Source organism: Rhinopithecus bieti, unplaced genomic scaffold, assembly GCF_001698545.2.
Source record: "Rhinopithecus bieti isolate Rb0 unplaced genomic scaffold, ASM169854v2 scaffold_23276, whole genome shotgun sequence".
Taxonomy (NCBI): Eukaryota; Metazoa; Chordata; class Mammalia; order Primates; family Cercopithecidae; genus Rhinopithecus; species Rhinopithecus bieti.
The window spans coordinates 844,232-867,180 of record NW_016810868.1 but is presented as its reverse complement, the minus strand read 5'-3'; the positions used below and the strand labels follow the sequence as shown (position 1 = coordinate 867,180).

General features: G+C 49.2%; 1 protein-coding gene across 1 annotated transcript in view; it reads right to left on the bottom strand.

The window, feature by feature from the left end:
* EXD3 (exonuclease 3'-5' domain containing 3) overlaps positions 1 to 22,949 on the bottom strand; it is a 128,538-nt gene that overhangs the window by 18,597 nt on the left and 86,992 nt on the right. The window contains exons 13-17 of the mRNA XM_017893121.1: positions 22,276 to 22,486; positions 21,996 to 22,105; positions 21,291 to 21,453; positions 21,025 to 21,197; positions 20,167 to 20,334 (exon numbers count right to left, since the gene is read on the bottom strand). Coding sequence (XP_017748610.1) covers positions 20,167 to 20,334; positions 21,025 to 21,197; positions 21,291 to 21,453; positions 21,996 to 22,105; positions 22,276 to 22,486 — 825 coding nt within the window. The remainder of the gene's footprint in view (positions 1 to 20,166; positions 20,335 to 21,024; positions 21,198 to 21,290; positions 21,454 to 21,995; positions 22,106 to 22,275; positions 22,487 to 22,949) is intronic.

Here is a 22,949-nt window from a genome sequence, read left to right as displayed (position 1 = left end):
AAAAAAAAAAAAAAAAAAAAAAAAAAAAAGGGAAATAATGTTGGTGGGATGTGGATAAACTGAACCCTCACGCGTCACTGGTGGGAAGGTAAGCAGTGCGGCTGCTGTGGAAAATAGTGTGACGGTGCCTCAAGAAGTTAAACACAGAGTCAGAAGAGGATTCAGTAGTTTTGCCTTTAGCTGTAAATGCAAAAGAACTGAAAGCAGAAGCTCAGGCACATCCTTATCCATCAGTGTTCGTAGCAGCCACATTCAGAATAACCAGAAGAGGGAAGCAACCTGGGGCCCATCCACAGACGAATGGAAACAAAATGGGTCCATCCTGCAACGGAACGTCATCCAGCCTCAGAAAGGAAGGACGTTCAGACACAGGCTACGGCCCAGATAGACCCTCACGACATGCCGAGTGGAAGACGCCAGACGCAAACGGGCAGATACTATATGATTCCACGTCTACGAGGTACCTAGGACAGGTCAATTCATAGAGGCAGAAAGTAGAACAGTGACCACCAGGGCTAGAGGGAGGGGAGGGGAGATAACTATTGGCTCAGAGTCGTTGTTGTTGTTGTGTTTTTTTTTGAGAGAGTCTTGCCCTGTTGCCCAGGGTGGAGTGCAGTGGCCGGATCTCGGCTTCCTGCAAGCTCTGCCTCCCTGGTTCACGCCACTCTCCTGCCTCAGTCTCCCGAGTAGCTGGGACTACAGGCGCCGCCACCACGCCCGGCTAATTTTTTGTTTTGTATTTTTAATAGAGACGGGGTTTCACCGTGTTAGCCAGGATGGTCTCGATCTCCTGACCTCGTGATCCGCCCATCTCGGCCTCCCGAAGTACTGGGACTCCAGGCGTGAGCCCCCGCCCCTGGCTGGTACGGTGTCTTTGTTTGGGATGATACCGAGTTCTGGAAAGAGGTGGTGGTGATGGATATATGATACAGTGAGTGTGCTAATGCCACTGAACTGCACACTTAAAAACGGTTAAAATGGTCAATTTCGTGTTATGTATGTTTTACCACAAAAAAGGAAGGAAAAAAGCGACACAGCAAGTAGCTACTTTGTGGTGATAACAAATATACACCAATATGATGAGTAAAAACAACTAATATACACCTATATGATGAATAAAAAAAGTAAAAACAAACACAACTGGTAAATAAAGTAAATATACAGGAAAAAAGGAAACAATGGTCAAAGGGAAGAAACAGACTAGTTATACAGGAACTACGGGGCTACACGGGGCCACACAGGGCTACACAGGAACTACACGGGGCTACACAGGAACTACAGAGGGGCTACAGAGGGACTACAGTGGGGTTACACAGGAGCTACATGGGGTTACACAGGAACTACACGGGGCTACATGGGAACTACACGGGGCTACACAGGGCTACACAGGAACTACACGGGGCAACATGGGAACTACAGAGGGGCCACAGAGGGACAACAGTGGGGTTACACAGGAGCTACACGGGGCTACACAGGAACTACACGGGGCTACACAGAAACTACATGGGGCTACACAGGAACTACATGGGGTTACACAGGAACTACACGGGGCTACACAGGAACTACACGGGAACTACATGGGGCTACACCGGAACTACACGGGAACTACACGGGGCCACATGGGAACTACATGGGGTTTCACGGGGCCACACAGGGCTACACAGGAACTACACGGGTCTACACAGGAACTACACGGGAACTACACGGGTCTACACAGGAACTACACGAGAACTACACGGGGCTACATGGGAACTACACGGGGCTACACGGGGCCACACAGGGCTACACAGGAACTACACAGGGCTACACGGGGCTACATAGGAACTACACAGGGCTACACGGGAACTACACGGGGCTACACGGGGCTACATAGGAACTACATGGGGCTACACGGGAACTACACGGGGCTACATGGGAACTACATGGGGCTACACAGGGCTACATAGGAACTACACAGGGCAACATGGGAACTACAGAGGGGCCACAAAGGAACTACAGTGGGGCCCCACAGGAGCTACACGGGGGTACACAGGAGCTACACAGGACTGATGGCGAACTTCTCGAGGGCAACAATGGAGCCAAAAGGCAGCGGAGGGTTTTCAAAGTTCTGTGGAGCTGCTAGTATAAACCAGCAACACTCTCCTTCAAGAAAGAGCAAACAGAGCTTTTTAGAAAGGAAAAATGGCCCCAATTAAAGAACAAGGAAAATTCATTAACAAGAAGGAGTTTGTCGTTTCCCAGAGGAAGGTCTGCCATGCAATAAACGGTCCACAGATCATCAACACTAAAAGACGTCGAGTCCATAAAGGAAACATGATCATGTCTAATTCGCAGAATTAAGAAAAACAGCATCGTGTTAACATTCTGGAAAATGACAGCAGGTAAGGTAAGAAAGATAAATGGACCCTGCAAACAGAATCCAACAGCACATTAAAGCGATAACTCACCATGATCGAGTGAGTTTCATCCCAGGGATTCAGGGGGGTTCAACATGTGCAAGTTAGAAAGTTTGATTCATCACATAAACAGAATTAAAAACAAAAATGACATGATCATCTCAAGAGATGCATAAAAAGCATCTGATAAAATCTAGCATTGCTTTATGATAAAAATCCTCACCCAACTAGGCATGAAAGGAACATACCTCAAAATAATAAAAGCCATATATGACACACCAGCAGCCAACATCATATTCAACGGGGAAAAGTGGAAAACAGCCCCCCTGAGAACTGGAACGAGAGAAGGCTGCCCTCCCCTCACCCTCCTGCCCTCACAACATAGTGCTCAAAGTTCTGACCAGAACTCTCAGGGAAGAGAAAGAAAGAGAGGGCATCCAAATGGGAAAACAGGAAGTCAAACTATCTCCGTTTGCCAATGTTATGACTGTATACCTCGAACACCCTAAAGGCGCCTCCAAGACTCCTTGATTTGACAAATGAATTCAGTCAAGTCTCAGGTTACAAAATCAATGTGCACAAATCAGTAGCACAACGACCAAGCTGAGAAGGAAACCAGGATCTCAGGCCGGGCGCGGTGGCTCATGCCTGTAATCCTAGCACTTTGGGAGGCCCACGGGGGTGGCTCACTTGAGGTCAGGAGTTTGAGACCAGCCTGGATAACATGGTGAAACCCCGTCTCTACTAAAAATACAAAATTTAGCCTGGGTGTGGTGGTGCGTGCCTGTAATCCCAGCTATCCCGGAGGCTGAGGCAGGAGAATTGCATGAACCCGGGAGGTGGAGGTTGCAGTGAGCCGAGATGGCGCCACTGCACTCCAGCCTGGGCAACAGGGCGAGACTCCGTCTCAAAAAAATAAAAGTAAATAAATAAATATGTGGAAAAAAAAACAAAACTCAATCCCTTTTACAATATCTGCGCAACGACAACACACACACACACACACACACACACACACACACACACACACACAAAACAAACCTAGGAATGTACTTAACCAAGGAGGTGAAAGACCTCTACAAGGAGAACTACAAAATGCTGCTGAAAGAAATCACGAATGACACAAATGGAAATACATCCCATGCTCAAGAACTAGAGGAATCAATATTGTGAAATAACCAAACTGCCCAAAGCAATCTACAGATTAAGTGCAGTTCCTATATCAAAGCTTTTCACAGAATTAGAAAAAACAATCCTAAAATTTGTATGAAACCAAAAGAGAGCCTGAATAGCCAAAGAAGTCCTAAGGAAAAACAACGAACCTCAGCCGGGCGAAGTGGCTCACACCTGTACCCAGCACTTTGGGAGCCCGAGGCGGGTGGATCACAAGGTCAGGAGTTCGAGACCAGCCTAGCCAACATGGTGAAACTCCCTCCCTACTAAAATACAAAAAATCAGCTGGGCGTGGTGGCAGGTGCCTGTAGTCCCAGCTCCTCCGGAGGCTGAGGAAGGGGAATCCCTTGAACCCAGGAGGCGGGGGTTCCAGTGAGCCGAGATTGTGCCACTGCACTCCAGCCTGGTGACAGAGTGAGACTCTGTCTCAAAAAAAACCCCCCAAAAACAAAACACAAATCTGGAGGCCTCACATTATCCAACTTCAAATTACACTTGTGATGGTTTCTATTGAGTGTCAACTGGATTGGACTGAAAGATGCAAAGTATCGATCCTGGGTGTGTCTGTAAGGGTGCTGCCAAAGGGGATTTACATTTCACAGAGTCCATGGACTGGGAGAGGCAGACCCGCCCTCAGTAGGCACCATCTAACCTGCGGCCAGCACGGCCAGAATAAAGCAGGCAGGAGAAGATGGAAGAGCCGACTTGCTGAGTCTTCCGGCCCCATCTTCTCCCATGCTGGGTGCTTCCTGTCCTCGAACATCAGACTCCAAGTTCCTCAGCTTTTGGACTCTTACATGCACACCAGTGGTTTGCCAGGGGCCCTCGGGCCTTTGGCTGCAGACTGAAGGCTGCACTGCCAGCTTCCCAACTTCGGAGAATTTGGGACTTGGACTGATCTACCACTGGCTTCCCGGCTTCTCAACTTGCAGACGGCCTATTGTGAGCCTTCACCTTGTGATCCTGGGAGTCAACTCTCCTTAGTAAGCTTCCTTTTGTGGGCCGGGTGCGGTGGCTCACGCCTGTCATCCCAACACTTTGGGAGGCCAAGGTGGGCAGATCACGAGGTCAGGAGATCGAGACCATCCTGGCTAACACGGTGAAAACCCGTCTCTACTAAAAATACAAAAAATTAGCCGGGCGAGGTGGCGGGCGCCCGTAGTCCCAGCTACTCGGGAGACTGAGGCAGGAGAATGGTGGGAACCCGGGAGGCGGAGCTTGCAGTGAGCCGAGATTGCGCCACTGCACTCCAGCCTGGGCGACAGAGTGAGACTCCGCCTCAAAAAAAATAAAATAAAATAAACTTCCTTTCATATGCACATCTATCCTATCAGTTCTGTCCCTCTAGAGAACCCTGACTGACACTATACTACAAGGCTCTGTGTTTGGATGTGTCCCCGCCCAAATCTCATCTTGAAAGGCAAGCCTCAGTGTTGGAGGTGCAGCCTGGCGGGAGGTGACTGGAGGTGACTGGATCACGGGGGAGGATTTCTCAGGAGTGGTTTAGCACCAGCCCCCTTGGTCCTGTCCTTGCCTGGTCGTTTAAAAGTGCGCAGCGCGTCCCCTGTTGCTCTCTCGCTCCTGCCTTCACCATGTGACATGCAAGCTCCTGCTTTGCCTTCTGCCAGGACCGGAAGTTTCCAGAGGCTCCCCAGAAGCAGCTGCCAGTGATACGGTTCCTGTACAGCCTCCAGAACCATGAGCCAACCGAACTTCTTTTCTTAGAAGTTACCCAGTCCCGGGTATTTCTTTTTTTCTTTTTTTTTGAGACAGAGTTTCACTCTGTGGCCCAGGCTGGAGTACAGTGCAGTGACATGATCTCAGCTCACTGCAATCTCTGTCTCCCGGGTTCAAGTGATTCTCCTGCCTCAGCTTCCCGAGTAGCTGGGACTACAGGTGCCCACCATCAAGCCCGACAATTTTTTTTTTTTTTTTTTTGAGATGGAGTCTTGCTCTGTCACCAGGCTGGAGTGCAGTGGCATGATCTCAGCTCACGATAATCTCCACCTCCCAGGTTTAAGTGATTCCCCTGCCTCAGCCTCCTGAGTAGCTGGGACTATAGGCACACACCACCACGTCCAGCTAATTTTTTGTATTTTAATAGAGATGGGGTTTCACCATGTTGGTCGGGCTGGTCTCGAACTCCCAACCTCAGGTAATCCGCCCGCCTCAGCCTCTCAAAGTCCTAGGATTACAGGCATGAGCCACTGCACCTGGCCTCAGGTATTCCTTTATAGCGATGTGAGAATGGACTAATAAGGTACCAAAATAGCATAGTACTGATATAAAAGTAGATACATAGACCAATGGGATGGAATAGAGAATCCAGAAATAAAACCAAATACTTACAATCAACTGATCTTTTCAAAGTCCAAATAAACATAAATTGGAGAAAAAGACACCTTACCAAATAACTGGTGCTGGGAAAACCGGCTGGCCACATGTAGGAGAATGAAACTGGGTCCCTATCTCTCACCATATACAAAAACCAACTCAAGATGGATGAAAGACTTAAATCTAAGACCTGAACCATAAACATTCTAGAAGGAAATCGAGGAAAGCTCTTCTGCACATTGGCTTAAGCAAACAATTTCGACTAGAACCACAAAAGCAAATGCAACAAAAAGAAAAATAAATAAATGCGACCTAATTCAACTAAAAAGCTTCTGCACAGCAAAAGAAATAATAATTAGAGAAAACAGCCCACAGAATGGGCGAAAATATTTGCAAACTATGCATCTAACGAAGAGGTAATATCAAGTATCTACAAGGAACTCAAACCAATCAGCAAGAAAAAAAAACAAAGAATCCCATCAAAAAGTGGGCAAATGACATGTGAATAGACATTTCTCAAAAGAAGATATACAAATAGCCATCAAATATGAAAAAGCGTTCAACATCACGAATCATCAGGGAAATGCAAATTAAAACCACAATGAGATGCCACCTTGCACTATAGCCGAATAGACATTATTAAAATGTGAAAAAGACCAGCACAGTGGCTCACGCCTTAATCCCAGTACTTTGGGAGGCCAAAGTGGATCACAAGGTCAGGAGTTCGAGACCAGCCCGCCCAACATGGTGAAACCCGGTCTCTGCTAAAAAGACAAAAAATTAGCCAGGCGTGGTGGCAGGTGCCTATAGTCCCAGCTACTCAGAAGGCTGGGGCAGAAGAATCACTTGAACCTGGGAGGTGGACGTTGCAGTGAGCCAAGATCGCGCCATTGCACTCCAGCCTGGTGACAGAGCTAGACTTCATCTTAAAATAAAATAAATAAATAAATAAAAATAAATAATTAGTACAACATCTATGAAAACAGCATGGAGATTTCTCAAAGAATTAAAAGCAGATCTACCATGTGCTCCAGCCGTCCCACTCCTGAGTATCTACCCAAAGGAAAATAAGTTATTATATCAGAAAGACACCTGCACACGTATGTTTATCACAGCACAATTCACAAGTGCAAAGATATGGAACTAACCTCAGTATCCATCAACCAACGAGTGGATAAAGAAATGTGGTATATACACACCGTGGAATACTACTCAGCCATAAAAAAGAACAAAATAATGTCTCTGCAGAAACCTGAATGGATCTGGAGGCCATTACTCTAAGTAACTCAGGAATGGAAAACCAAATACTGTATGTTCTCACTTATACGTGGGAACTAACCTATGGGTACACAAAGCCATGCAGAGTGATATAATGGACACTGAAGGCTCAGAAGTGGGGAGGGCAGGAGGAGGAGTAAGGGATAAAAAGCGACATATTGGGTACAATATATACTATTTGGGTGACAGTGCAGTAACATATCAGATTTCGTCATTATACAATTCATCCATGTAACCAAATGCCACTTGTACCCCAAAAGCTATTGAAATATATGAAACATAAATCGATGTACGATCCCTGACTTAACTATAACTTTAGGTATTGGTAACTCAACTATACCAATTTTTAGATATTGGTAACTCAAATGTGTTAACATTTCTCGGCCACGCGTGGTGGCTCACGCCTGCAATCCCAGCACTTTGGTAGGCCGCGGCAGGTGGATTACTTGAGGTCAGGAGATTGACACCAGCCTGGCCAACATCGTGCAACCTCATCTCTACTAAAAATACAAACATTAGCTGGGTGTGGTGCTGGGTGCCTGTAGTTCCAGCTACTCGGGAGGCTGAGGCAGAATTGCTTGAACCTGGGAGGTGGAGATTGCTGTGAGCCACGATAGTGCCACTGCACTCCAGCCTGGGTGACAAAGTGAGACTCTGTCTTAAAAAAAAAAAAAAAAATTCTAGGGCAATCCCTACAAAGAAAAGAAATAAATCCATAGCAAAATATGCATATTTTAAGAAAACAAGGAAAGCAACAGCAATAGAATTTATAGCTTTCCAACTGACTGAAGGAAAAATAGAATGAAAGTAAAAAAGCTAAAAGCATGAAAAAAAGAAGAGGAAAAAGAATAGGAAAAGTTGTACAAATAGAAAGCACAAATTAAGATAGTGTGACTAAACCCAAATTCTATCAATAATTACAATAAATGTAAAAGGACTAAACTAATAAGTTAAAAAGCAAAGACTCAGACTAGATTAAAAAAAAAAATCCAGCTAGAAACAGTTTGCAAGAAATACACCTACTATATAAAAGAAGTTTGAAAGTAAAAGGATGAAAAAGTGCTCTACCAGTACTAACCAAAGAATAATGGAGAAATACAATGTTAGTTAAAAAAAAAAAAAAAAAATATATATACTATATATATATTTTTTTGTGTGTTTTCTGTCGTGTGTGTGTGCAGTAGTGTTGTGCTCCGCCTCCTGTGTTTACGCCCATTCTCCTGCCTCAGCCTCCCAAGTAGCTGGGACTACAGGTGCTCCGCCACTTTTGCCGGCTAGTTTTTTTTTTTTTTTGTTATTTTTTAGTAGGACGGGGTTTCATGTGTGTGTTTGTCTTCGATTCTGCCTCGTGATTTGGCCTGTTCTCGCTCCCAAAGTGCTGGGATTCAGGCTTGAGCCACCTGTGCCCAGCCAGTTAAATAATTTTATAGCAAAGAGCATTACTGGATTCAAAGAGGTTTACCTCATAATTATAAAAGATTTCACACAATAGAAAGATATAAGAATTCTAATAATAATATGTATATGCACCTACTAACATAACTTTAAAACATATAAAGCAAACAGTGACATAATTGCGTGGAAAATTTGATGAATGCACCATCACAGGAAACCTCAGTATGGCTCTCTTGGTAGAATCAGGCAGAAAAGCAAATAGGATAAAGATGATTTAGGCTGGGCGCAGTGACTCACGCCTGTAATCCCAGCACTTTAGGAGGCTGAGGTGGGCAGATCACAAGGTCAGGAGTTCAAGACCAGCCTGGCCAATATGGTGAAACTCCATCTCTACTAAAAAGACAAAAATTAGCCAGGTATGGTGGTGCGCGTCTGTAGTCCCAGCTACTTGGGAGGCTGAGGCAGGAGAATTGCTTGAATCGGGCAGGCGGAGGTTGCAGGGAGCCGAGATGGTGCCACTGCACTCCAGCCTGGGAGACAGAGTGAGATTTCTTCCCCAAAAAAGAGAAAAAGATGAGTTGAGCAACACATTTGGCAAAGCTGGATCTACTGAGTGTGTGTCTATGTTGCCAGGTAGGGGAGTGGGAGGGAGAGAGGGGTAGAGAGATGAGCATGACTGGAAGGGGATACTATGTATCCTCTATTTTTTTTTTTTTTTGAGAGGGTCTCGCTCTGTCGCTCTGTCGCTCTGTCGCCCTGTCGCCCAGTCTGGAGTACAGTGGCGCGATCTCGGCTCACCGCAAGCTCCACCTCCTGGGTTCACCCCATTCTCCTGCCTCAGCCTCCCGAGTAGCTGGGACTACAGGCGCCCGCCACCACGCCCAGCTAATTTTGTGTATTTTTAGTGGAGACGGGGTTTCACCGTGTTAGCCAGGATGGTCTTAGTCTCCTGACCTTGTGATCCGCCCGTATCAGCCTCCCGAAGTGCTGGGATTACAGGCGTGAGCCACCGTGCCCGGCCGATACCATGTATCCTTTTACAGTCCATGTGGATGATTTATAAAAAGGATCATCTACTTGGCTGCGAAGCAAATCTTAAGAAATTTCCAAAACTGGAAATATACAGACTCTGTTCCTGAAGTTAGGTTAGAAATCATTTTTAAAAAGATAACTAAAAGCCCCAAGATCCAAGGTTTCTAAAATTGAAAAACAGCCTTCTAAAGAATGAAGTCAAATAAGTAATCATAATTGACATCCAAACGCTATTAGAACTAAAAACAATGAAAACACTGTATATCAAAACTGATAAAACACAGTGAAAACAATACTTTGAGAAAAATTTATGGAGTCTGAAAATTAAAGAGCTAAGCAACGTCACTTGGAAACAAACCCAAGAAAGCAAAAGGAAGGAAATTATAAAGATAAGATTAGAAATTGATGAGCTAGACAACAAAAATGCAACAGAAAGACTCAACAAAGCCAAATACTCATTATTTTAAAAGGCAGTAAGTTGGCTGGGCACGGTGGCTCACACCTGTAATCCCAGCACTTTGGGAGGCCGAGATGGGCAGGTCATGAGGTCAGGAGATTGAGACCATCCTGGCCAACATGGTGAAACCCTATCTCTACTAAAAATACAAAAAAATTAGCTGGGTGTGGTGGTGGGTGCCTGTAGACCCAGCTACTCAGGAGGCTGAGGCAGGAGAATGGCGTGAACCGGGGAGGAGGAGCTTGCAGTGAGCCGAGATCCAGCCACTGCATTCCAGCCTGGGCAACGGAGTGAGACTCCGTCTCAAAAAAAAAAAAAAGGCAGTAAGTTGACACATTTCTGCGAGATCACGAGAAGAGCAAGAGCAAAAGGAAGGGAACCCAGCTGCAGACACAGCAGAGCCTTAACAGAGGACACTAACAATTTATACTTACATATTTGAAATGTTGGATTCAATGGACACATTTCAGAAAAATTATAAATGACCAAATGTGATCAAGAGGACAAAGCCAGCCAAGTGGTTCTATAACTATTAATAAAACTCAGTATCAGAACATTCCCCTCAAAGAAAACATCAGGCTGGGGCCAGGCACGGTGGCTTAAGCCTGTAATCCCAGCACTTTGTGAGGCCGAGACGGGTGGATCACGAGGTCAGGAGATTGAGACCATCCTGGCTAAAAATCACAGAACAGTGAAACCCCGTCTCTACCAAAAAAAAAAAAAAAAAACAAAAAACAAAAAACTAGCCGCGCTAGGTGGCGAGCGCCTGTAGTCCCAGCTACTCGGGAGGCTGAGGCAGGAGAATGGCGTAAACCTGGCAGGTGGAGCTTGCAGTGAGCTAAGATCCGGCCACTGCACTCCAGCCTGGGAGACAGAGCGAGACTCCGTCTCAAAAAAAAAAAAAAAAAAAAATCAGGCCGGGAAGCCTCAAGGGAAGTGAGCTAATTTCAGGAGGAGATAATTTAAACATTACTCAGTTGCAGAAAAAAGAGGGAAAACTTCCCAACGTATTTATGAGGCCAGAAAAAAGAGAAAGGAAAATTTTATGTCAGATGTACCCATGAAGATGGATACAAGCTTCTTAAACAAAATCACAGACCAAGCCAGAAGCGGTGCCCATGCTTAGAGTCGTAGCTATTGTAGTCTCAGTGAGGTGGGAGGATCACTTGAGCCCAGGAGTTCGAGGCCCGCCTGGGTAACACAGCAACACGCCACTTCAAAAGGAAAAAATCACAGAACAGGCCGGGTGCGTTGGCTCACACCTGTAATCCCAGCACTTTGGGAGGCTGAGGAGGACGGATTACCTGAGTTTGGGAGTTTGAGACTAGCCTGGCCGACATGGCAAAACTCCGTCTCTACTAAAAATACAAACATTAGCCAGGTGTGGTGGGGCACGCCTGTAATCCCATCTACTTGGGAGGCTGAGACAGAAGAATCGCTTGAACCTAGGATGTGGAGGCTGCAATGAGCTGAGATCGTGCCACTGCACTACAGCCCGGGCAATGCAGCAAGACTCTGTCTCAAAAAAAAAAAAAGAAAAAAAAATCACAGACCAAAGTCCACAATGCATTAAGAAGGGTAATATGAGGGACCAAGTTGAATTCAACCCAGGAAAGAAAGATTAGTCCCAAATTCAAAAAGTTAGTAATGTCATTCATCACATTTACAGATTAAAGGGAAAACAACCATATGGGCATCTCCATAGCTTCTGGGAAAGTATTAGGTAGGTGGATTCAATATTCATTCACAACAAAAACTTACAGCAAATGTGGAATCACAGGGGAACTGCCTCAGCGTGGTACAGAATATCGAGCAACCACCATATTTCATGTTAAAACTTTCCTTTCTGAATCAGAAACAAGACAAGGATGGCTACCATCACCATTTCTATTCAACACTGTCTTGGAGATCTGGACTAATGAAATAAGGAAGGAAAAGATATAAGGATTGGAAAGGAAGAAATAAAACCCTCATAGTTTGCAGATGATGGGTACAAAGAGAACTCCAAATAATTGACAACCAATTCAGTAAGATTTAGGGGCATTTAGCAAGTCTTCTGGATATAAGAGTAACTCATCAAGGGCAACCACAGTCCCTGGATCAGCAGAAAATAAAACCCATGCAATTTATAAAAGCAACAAAAATGTAAAGTTCCTGGGATGAAATCTAACAAATGACATGCAAGATCTTTATGGAGGTTATTAAATGTGTTAGAAAGAGGCCAGGCGTGGTGGCTCATGCCTGTAATTTCAGCACTTTGGGAGGCCGAGGCGGGTGGATCATGAGGTCAGGAATTTGAGGCCAGTCTGGCCAACATGATGAAACCTCATCTCAACTTAAAACACAAAAATTAGCTGGGTGTGGTGGCGTGTGCCTGTAATTCCAGCTACTCAGAGGCTGAGGCAGGAGAATCGCTTGAACCCTGAGGTGGAGGTTGCAGTGAGCCAAGATCACGCCATGGCACTCCAGCCTGGGCAACACACAGACACTTCATCTCAAAAAAAAAAAATCTTTTTTGTTTTAATGAGGTCTTGCTGTGTTGCCCAGGCTGGAGTGCAGTGGCATGATCATGGCTCGCTGTGTAGGCTCGACCTCATGGGTTCAGGTGATCCTCCCACCTTAGTCCCTCAGGTGGCCAGGACCACAGGTGTGCACCACCATGCCTGGCTATTTCTTTTTTTAGAAACAATGTCTTGGCTGGGCGCGGTGGCTCAAGCCTGTAATCCCAGCACTTTGGGAGGCCGAGATGGGCGGATCACGAGGTCAAGAGATCGAGACCATCCTGGCTAATACGATGAAACCCCGTCTCTACTAAAATACAAAACTAGCCGGGCTAGGTGGTGGGCGCCTGTAGTCCCAGCTACTTGGGAGGCTGAGGCAGGAGAATGGCATAAACCCGAGAGGCGGAGCTTGCAGTGAGCTGAGATCCAGCCACTGCACTCCAGTCCAGGCGACAGAGTGAGACTCCGCCTCAAAAAAAAAAAAAAAAAAAAAAAAAAAAAAGAAACAATGTCTCATTATGTTGTCAGGCTGGTCTCAAACTCCTGGGCTCAAGCAATTTTCCCTCCTTGGCCTCCCAAAGTGCTGAGATTATAGGTGAGGTCACTGCACCTGGCCTCAATATCTTAGAAATGCCACTTTTCCCTATTGATTTCTAGAGCCAATGCAGTTCCAAGCAAAACTGAATTGGTAAGCTGTTTCTAAACCTATACAGAAATGACAAAGAACTGAAGGAGAAGAACGAGGTAGATACTCACCCCACCAGATACAAAGATGAGTGAAAATGCTAGAGGAATTAAGACATCATGGCATCATGTACAAACTCAAGGACAGACCGGGTGTGGTGGCTCACACCTGTAATCCCAGCACTTTGGGAGGCTGAAGCAGGAGGATCGCCCAAGGCCAGGCGTTCAAGACCAGCCTGGGCAACATAGCGAGATCCTGTCTCCACAAAAATTTTAAAAATTAGTTGGGTGTGGTGGCCTGTGCCTGTGTTCCTAGCTACTTAGGAGGCTGAGTTGGGAGGCTCACCTGAGCCTAGGATTTTGAGGCTGCAGTCAGCTATGATCACATCACTATAATCCAGCCAGACAGAATGAGACCCTGTCTCTTAAAAATGAAAGCAAAAGACTGGACCAGGCATGTGTTGAGGGTCCCCAAGATCATCCCGAGGCTTGGTGATTCAGTGTTACTCAGGACTCAGCACACGGTCACACTGGCTAAGACTCATTACAGTGAACAGTACACAGCAGTGTCAGCAAAGAGAAAAGGCACACGGGGCAAAGTCCAGAGCAAACGGGCTCAGGCACCCAGCAGCCGTCTCCCAGGAGAGTCAGAGGAAACGGGGCTCAGGCACCCAGCAGCCATCTCCCAGGAGAGTCAGAGGAAACGGGGCTCAGGCACCCAGGAATCGTCTCCCAAGGAAATCCTGTGTGATACACTTAACTTCTGCAAAAAGTTGTAAAGACATTTGTGAAGCGTTGTTTATCTGGGAAGTTCATTAGGGACTCATCACCTGAAGTTTTTACTGGGGGGTGGTCACATTGATACCCTCTGCCTGGCATATACCAAAATTCCAGAGTCCTGGGAGGAAAGTGATGTCCAGCATAAACCACATTGTTTGTAAAGATTAGGCACCGCAAACCAACTTCATCGTTAGGGAAGGTTTGTATCAGTCAGGGAACTGTTTCCCAGCCGAGTTCCCAGCCTTGCAGCCAGGCCTTTCTTAGGGCAGCAGTGGCAGCCACAAAGCGCTCCACAGAACAGAAAGTGCAAATAGCTAGGGAACATATGGAAAGATGCTCAACTTCATCAAGAATCAGAGAAAGGGCTGGGCGCGGTGGCTCACGCCTGTCATCCCAGCACTTTGGGAGGCCAAGGCAGGTGAATCACGAGGTCAGGAGATCGAGACCATCCCGGCATGGTCTTGACATGGTGAAACCCTGTCTCTACTAAAAATACAAAAATTAGCTGGGCGTGGTGGCGGGCACCTGTAATCCCAGCTACTGGGGAGCCTGAGGCGGAGAATCGCTTGAACCTGGGAGGTGAAGGTTGCAGTGAGCCGAGATTGCACCATTGCGCTCCAGCCTGGGTGACAGAGCGAGACTCCATCTCAAAAAAAAAAAAAAAAAAAAGAATCAGAGAAAAGCAAGTTCAAAGACAATGAAATACAATTTTACGCCTGGCGTGGTGGCTCACGCCTGTAATCCCAGCACTTTGGGAGGCCGAGGCGGGCGGATCACAAGGTCAGGAGATCGAGACCACAGTGAAACCCCATCTCTACTAAAAATACAAAAAATTAGCTGGGTGTGGTGGTGGGCGCCTGTAGTCCCAGCTACTCGGGAGGCTGAGATAGGAGAAAGGCGTGAACCTGAGAGGCAGAGCTTGCAGTGAGCCAAGATCGTGCCACTGTATTCCAGCCTGGGTGGCAGCGCAAGACTCCATCTCAAAACAAAACAAAAAAAGAAATATAATTTTACATGGACAGGACTGGCCAAGTGGACAAAGGTTAATAACATCAGTTGTGAATTTAATTTCTGTTGTAATTCAGCTGCTCACAGGATTAAACTCTAGGCGTGGTGTTCAGCAGTTTTACTTCTGCAGCTACAGGGGATAAGGGCTTCTTTTAGGGCCACTATAGAAGCTTGTAGGTCCTTTGTGTGGACCCTGAGCTCATCTTTTTCTTCCCCACTTTCTCCAGCACAGTTAGGAGCAACCAGCCCATCCCATTATACCCATTAGTTTGACTGCAATGTTTGGAAGTAGCAAATACTTGTTCCCTCAGAATCTGTGCTTCTATAGGTTCCCAATGAAGGGTATCCCATGGCAATATTTTGAATAATTTTGCAAGATCTCACCATGGACTACTGTATCCCTTTTTTTTTGAGACGGAGTCTCCCTCTGTCGCCCAGGCTGGAGTGCAGTGGCCGGATCTCGGCTCACTGCAAGCTCCGCCTCCTAGGTTCATGCCATTCTCCTGCCTCAGCCTCCCAAGTAGCTGGGACTACATGCACCTGCCACCACGCCCGGCTAATTTTTTGTATTTTTAGTAGAGACAGGGTTTCACCGTGTTAGCCAGGATGGTCTCGGTCTCCTGACCTTGTGATCTGCCCGACTCGGCCTCCCAAAGTGTTGGGATTACAGGTGTGAGCCATCGCGCCCGGCCTGTATCCTCTTTACTACTGGAAACTAGGCCCTTAGTGTCTCTAAATCTAATAATATTAGAGAACCAATTCCAGAAGTCCCAGAACCAGTGCAGAGAACTCATCTGTAAGATCTTCCTCTGCAACAACTTCCGGCACCAAAATTTGCCAGTTGGGCTGATCTAGAAACGTGAACCAGTGGGAGATAGAAGAGATTTACTATCGAGAACTGGCTTCTGTGCTTGCAGTGGCTGACGTGACGCGTCTCAGAAGACTGTGAGTGGCGTGAACTTCGCTGGCACATTTCCTGTCCACTTCAGTGTCTGTGGAGGTGGCCAAGGGCTGATGCCCCTGCGCTTTCTGGAAGCCTCAGGTTTGCTTTTGAAGACTCTGACTGCTCTGACCTCACTCATGCACAGATACACTCGGCTTTTCAGGTCACACTTTTGGGAACCATCACTTATTCTTAGCATCTTTTGCCATCTGGACAGGATGAAAGTTTCCCAAATCATCAAGTCCTCGTTCCTTTTTGTTTAAGAGCGCTCCCCTCAGTCCTTCCTTCTGCTCACATTCTGCCATAAGCAGCAAGAAGAGACCAAGTTGCATCTTCCACAGTCTGGAGATCTCCTCAGCTGAATATCCAGGTCTATGCTCACATTTCACCATATTCAGCAGGAACAGGCCAGGCCGCATCTTCCACAGTCTGGAGATCTCCTCAGCTGAACACCCAGGTCTATGCTCACATTTCACCATAAGCAGCAGGAACAGGCCAGGCTGCATCTTCCACTGTCTGGAGATCTCCTCAGCTGAATATCCAGGTCTATGCTCACATTTCACCATAAGCAGCAGGAACAGCCCAGGCTGCATCTTCCACTGTCTGGAGATCTCCTCAGCTGAACACCCAGGTTCACCTGACAAACTCTCTGTCCGGCAGCAGGACACAGCCCCATGGCATCTCCCGCCACTGCCTAGCAGGGGCCTGTCTCCCTCCACTTTGTCAGGACGTGCTCCTCACTTCCTCTGGGCTCTCACCCGAGTGCTTTCTTTCCTTTTTCTTTTTAAAAAATGTTTGTAAGTTTATTAGTAATGCTCCTTTTGAAAGGTATGGAAAATGAAACTCAAGGTATAATCCTTACATGAAACAATCAACTCATCTCTCCAGGAGTCTTAATAGAAAACACGATTTGGAAAGATCTTGCAGGGCGTGGTGGCTCACGCCTGTAATCCCAGCACTTTGGGAGGCCGAGGTGGGTGAATCACCTGAGGTCAGGAATTCGAGACCAGCCTAACCAACATGGAGAAACCCTGTCTCTACTAAAAATACAAAAATTAGCTGGGTGTAGTGGTGAGCGCCTGTAATCCCCGCTACTCAGGAGGCTGAGACAGGAGAATGGCTTGAACCTGGGAGGCAAAGCTTGCAGTGGGTCCAGGTAGCACCACAGCACTCCCGCCTGGGCAACAGAGCGAGGCTTTGTCTCAAAAATAAGAAAAAAAAGGCCGGGCAGGGTGGCTCAAGCCTGTAATCCCAGCACTTTGGGAGGCCGAGACAGGTGGATCACGAGGTCAGGAGATCGAGACCATCCTGGCTAACACGGTGAAACTCCGTCTCTACTAAAAAATACAAAAAAATTAGCCAGGCGACGTGGCGGGCGCTTGTGGTCCCAGCTACTCGGGAGGCTGAGGCAGGAGAATGGCAGGAACCCAGAGGCGGAGCTTACAGTGAGCCGAGATCTCCACTCCACTCTTGGTGACAGAGCAAGACTCTGTCTCAAAAAAAGAAAAGAAAATAAATAAATAAATAAATAAAATAAAAGAAAAGAAAAAAGAAAAGAACACGAAAGCTCTATAGAAGCCCAAAGGATACCATAGCTTCCCTTCTTAAAAGATGTTCTCTCCAGAAAATGCCTGAAGCTGTGTCTGCATCTATGAGATCATTACAGCTGTGAGTCAGGTGGTCACAAACGGGAACACCTGGCTAGGATGTGCACATAAGCAGACATTCCTTGAAGTGCAGAGAACAAATGAGGGTGAAAATAAAGCTGTACTATTTGTAGAGAAAGTCCTAAAAATACAGAATTCACTAAGAACTTGGAGCAGAAGACCTAGGAGATAAACACCAGTGAAAAGTAATTAGAAAAATACTTCACTCCTTGATCGAGACCATCCTGGCTAACACGGTGAAACCTCGTCTCTACTAAGAATACAAAAAATTAGCCAGGCATGGTGGCGGGCGACTGTATTCCCACCTACTTGGGAGGCTGAAGCAGGAGAATGGCATGAACCCGGGAGGCGGAGCTTGTGGTGAGCCGAGATCGTGCCACTGCACTCCAGCCTGGGCGACAGAGCAAGACTCTGTCTCCCAAAAAAAAAAAAAGAAAAAAGAAAAAAATTCACTTCTTACTGAAGGAAAGATAATAAAAGTAATTAGAAAAAATATATGGGTAAGATTACTCATAACGAGTACTTAAACAAATCGAGGGTTCAGGATGGATTCCGCCTCTCCATGAAGAATAAATACCAACTAACCCCACTTCTTACTCCCCTAAGGGAGAAAACTGGTCAATTTGGCTTTGGTCTGACACCCTCACACTGTTGTGGCTTAGGTCTAACCATCTCGGCTCCGTCTGTTTCAGCTGCATTTACTAGCATCCCGCTCCTATTTCCTAATCTTCCACACTTTTAATGTCTGTATTTCTACAGTCTGTTTCAAGGCTCTCTAGGCCTTTCCTCTTGTGATCCTCAGAACTCTTCCACCGTCTACTCATTACCTGATTCTAAAACTACTTCCGCATTTTTGGCTGGGTGTTACACCAGCACCCCACTCCTGGTACCACAATCCACATTTTCTTTTTTTCTATTTTTTTGTGACAGAGTCTTGCTCTGTCACCTAGGCTGGAGTGCAGTGGCACGATCTCCACTCACTGCTGCAACTTCTGCCTCCCGGGTTCAAGCAATTCTCTGCCTCAGGCTCCCGAGTAGCTGGGATTACAGGCACCTGCCACCATGCCTGGCTAATTTTGTGTTTTAGTAGAGACAGGGTTTCACCATCTTGGCCAGGCTGGTCTTGAACTCCTGACCTCGTGATCCACCTGCCTCGGCCTCCCAAAGTGCTGGGATTACAGGCGTGAGCTACTGTGCCCAACCTCCATATTATTTTTCTAATGCTGCTGTCACAATTTACTAAAAGCTTAGCAGCTTAAAACGTAGTTCTGTGGAAGTCCAGAAGTCTGGTGGACTCAACCAGGTTCTCTGCTTAGGGTCTCATGGCTGAAATCACAGTGTTAGTGGCCGGGCTCTTCTTAGGAGACTCTGGGGAAGAACCTGCTTCTGGACTTGGTCAGGTGTTGGCAGAATCTGGCTGCTTGTGGCTGTTGGACTGAGGTTTCCTTGTGTGACCTCCTCCATCTTCAAGCCAACAATGAGACATCGAATCCTTCCTGTGCTTTGAATCTCCCTGTCTTCTGCGTTCCATTCCTGTTTTTTTGTTTTTGTTTTCCTGAGACGGAGTCTCGCTCTGTCGCCCAGGCTGGAGTGTGGTGGCTCCATCTTGGCTCACTGCAACCTCCGCCTCCCGGGTTCACACCATTCTCCTGCCTCAGCCTCCCGAGTAGCTGGGACTACAGGCGCCCGCCACTACACCTGGATAATGTTTTATATTTTTAGTACAGACGGGGTTTCACTGTGTTAGCCAGGATGGTCTCGATCTCCTGACCTTGTGATCCGCCCGCATCAGGCTCCCAAAGTGCTGGGATTACAGGCGTGAGCCACCGCGCCTGGCTTTTTTGTTTTTTTTTTTTTTGAGATGGAGTCTTGCTCTGTCAGCCAGGCTGGAGTGCAGTGGCGCAATCTTGACTCACTACAACCTCTCCCTCTGGGGTTGAAGCAATTCTCCTGCCTCAGCCTCCTGAGTAGCTGGGATTACAGGCACCCGCCACCACGCCCAACTAATTTTGTATTTTAGTAGAGATGAGGTTTCACCATGTTGACCAGGCTGGTCTCGAACTCCTGGCCTCAAGTGATCTCTCAGAACAGAAAGTACAAACAGCTAGGGAACTCGCCTCCCAGGTTCCCGCCATTCTCCCGCCTCAGCCTCCCAAAGTGCTGGGTTTATAGGCATAAGCCACTGCACCCGGCCCCGTTTCTGCTTTTAAGGGCTCATGTGATTACCCTGGGCCCACCCAAATAAGACAGGCTCTATTTTAAAGTCAACTGATTAGTAGTGTCAGTTCCATCTGTAAATTCCTTTTGTAGGGCAATGAGGGCTGAGGCTGGGACCATCTCAGTCACTTGGCCCCCAACCGCTCCATCCTTGGCCACCCCGTCCTGTTCCCAGAGCTTGCCTGGCACAGCTGGCAGCCGTGGATGAGCTGGAGGTAGGAGTTTGGTGCTGGGGGTGGGAACACCTGTGCTGGGGCAGCCTCACCTTAGGAGGATCCCAAGACCCTCCCCGCAGGCTTACCTCGGCCGCCCTGCGGTGGTCTTCACCGTTGCCCAGCATGCGTGCATCCACACCCAGACAGCGGAGGCTCCGTGCCAGCCCCTGCAGCATGTTGTCACACACCACGCGGAAGGCCCTGGCCGGGACCGGAGAGGCGGCGCCTTCAGCCACAGCCACAGCCACAGGGACCTGCGGGGAAGCCCTGGTCAGCAGTCCCATGGTCACCCCACCCAGCCCCTCACAGTCTCAGAGAGCGAGGGCCCTGAGGCTGTGTGGCCAGCTCTGTCTCTGTTTTATCTTCAAAAGAGGAGCACTGTGTGTGCTGTGCATAAAACAGCAGAAATGCAGACAACATGCAACGAAACCATCCCCGCGGGGCTCCAGTGCTCATGCTGGGGGGCCTCCACGTGTGTGTCTGGGGTGGCGCGTGTGCCCTACAGAGGGGTGGGGAGCACGGGGAGGGGGCTAGACAGAGGGGTGGGGATCACGGAGAGGGGGCTAGACAGAGGGGTGGGGATCACGGAGAGGGGGCTAGACCGAGGGGTGGGGATCATGGGGAGGGGGCTAGATGCTGCTGCCTTGGGCCATGGGAGGAGGTTGCCAGGCCCAGTGTCAAGAAGGGACTGGGGCACTCAGGGGCGCAGCTGCCTGCTGAGCCGTGGCCCCCTAGGCAAGGGCAGCCCCCATGACAGTCATGCAGGTAGTTCACCAGGACTTTGCTCCCCTCTCACTCCAGGGGCCAGGGGTGCAGTGTGGAGCAGCGGGGCCCCCTCCATACACTCTGACCCAGTGGCCTTGTCTCTGTGCAGGTCCTTGGTTTATGGACGGGGACTTCCTTCCCCAAGTCCTGACAAACGGACCCTGTGGGGTTTCACCCACCTGCCTGGGTGTGGCTGAGACTGATGCCTTCTGCAAGCCGGGTGGCTTCTGAGCCCCTGGTCTCTCTGTGTGCCTGGGCCTTTGGATCCCAGCCAGGTCCTCCGACAGGTGGAAGCGGGCAGGCTCTCTGCACAGGGCTTGGTGCACCTCCAGCAGGCAGTAGGCATCGGCAGCTGTGTGGGGAGTCGGCCTCAGCCTCCTGGGGCAGAGGGCGGGAGGGCCGTGGGGCGTGAGGAGGGGTCACTTCCATCTACCACCCCACACACCTGCATAGATGAGCTGCTCCTCACAGAGCGGCCTCCGGTCCCAGTTGGACAGCTGCTGTGTCTTGTCCAGGGCTGTGCCCAGCACCTGCTGCACCAGGAGGCTCAGGCCCCTCAGCCCCCTGGCCTCGTCCACGCCTGAGGTTGGCATGTTTGCCACCCGCATCTGCTAAGACAGTGCCCTGCAGGGTGATGCGTCTGGCCCTGGAGGGAGCACAGCTCACCGCACCCACTCACACTGGCTCTGTGGGACTCTGGAGGAGGCCCCGCCCCGCTCCACCAGCGGCCGTGCAGGGGAGACAGGGAGAAGGAGCAACATATCCGAGGACAGGCTCCACGTGGGGGTCGCAGGCTGCAGGTACTGCACACCAGGGCCAGCTCCGGGTTCACACCTTCACCTCCAGGGGCTCCCTCCTGGAGCTCCTCCAAATGGAACCCAGGGCTCAGGTCCGAGGGAAGGTGCCCTCACACCAGATAAGGGCCCCACAGGGGCTCAGGGATGGCCGGGCCAGGAGGCTCTGCTCCCTCCCTGGGGACGCCAGATCCACCTCTGCCAGGCTCCGCTCGGGGGCCCTGGTGACTAAGGCTGAACTGACAGGAATCCGGCAGGAGAAGCCCAGGGCCACTGGGAAGGTGTGGAGGGGCCCCAAGCAGCCCTCGAAACCCAGGCCCACCCAACGTTGTGTGAGCGGCTCAGTGGGTGCCCACCTGTCTGTGCACCAGCAGCAGGTCCATGCCACCCAGAATCTGCTTCTCCACGTGGGCCAGGGCGGGGCAGGATGCGCCCAGTTTCTGCAGGTCCCCCACCATCCCATAGCCTGTGGGCGGGAACCATCATGAGAGGGGCGCCTGCAGGCAGGGACAGCACTGTCCCCTGACCCCAGGGCACACCCAGCACCCTCCCCGGGGCGCACAGAAGGAAGAGTCCGGCAGAGGTGTGGGCAGCTTCCCCTCTGGACTGGGCAAGGGGCCCCAGGGCTTCACTCACCCAGCTTGGTGATAGAGGCGTCCGAGAGGAGCTGGACCACCAGCCGGGAGAAGGCCTGGGCTCCCTGCCCTGTTGGTGGCTGCGAGAGTGCCAGGACGTCCAGAAGGAACACGCGGCCCTCCACGGCCACCTGCAGGAGTGACGGCCGAGGCCGGCCCCCAGCAACGAACACAGGTGTCCACTCCAGGTCTACACCAACTACTTGGTGGGGCTGTGGGCAGAAAGGGGCAGATGTGACCGTCAGGGCCAACTTGGCTCTGCAGGGACTGCAGCCTGGAGGGTCTGAGCAGCAATGTAAGCCTGGGCTTCAGGGAGACGCCCCTGCACCCCTGCATGCTTGTAGGGCTTGGGCTGTTGGGGGGCACTAAGGTCAGTGCCCCAGCTGCCCCTTGCTTTCTGTGTCTGGACCAGAGAGGGAGGCCTGGCCTAGTGCCAAAGGCAGTGCCTGTGTCAGGATGCACCCACGTCTCGTGCCCCATCTGTAAAACGGGGATCCCACGGCACCTTCCACAGGCTGGCAGGACTGGGTAAATGCCAACACCCAACACCCAGCACCCAGCACCCAGCGCCCAGTGCCCAGCACCCAGCATCCTGGAGTCTCAGCAACACAGCGTGGGTGGCACCTTCCACAGGCTGGCAAGACTGGGTAAATGCCAGTACCCAGCACCCAGCAC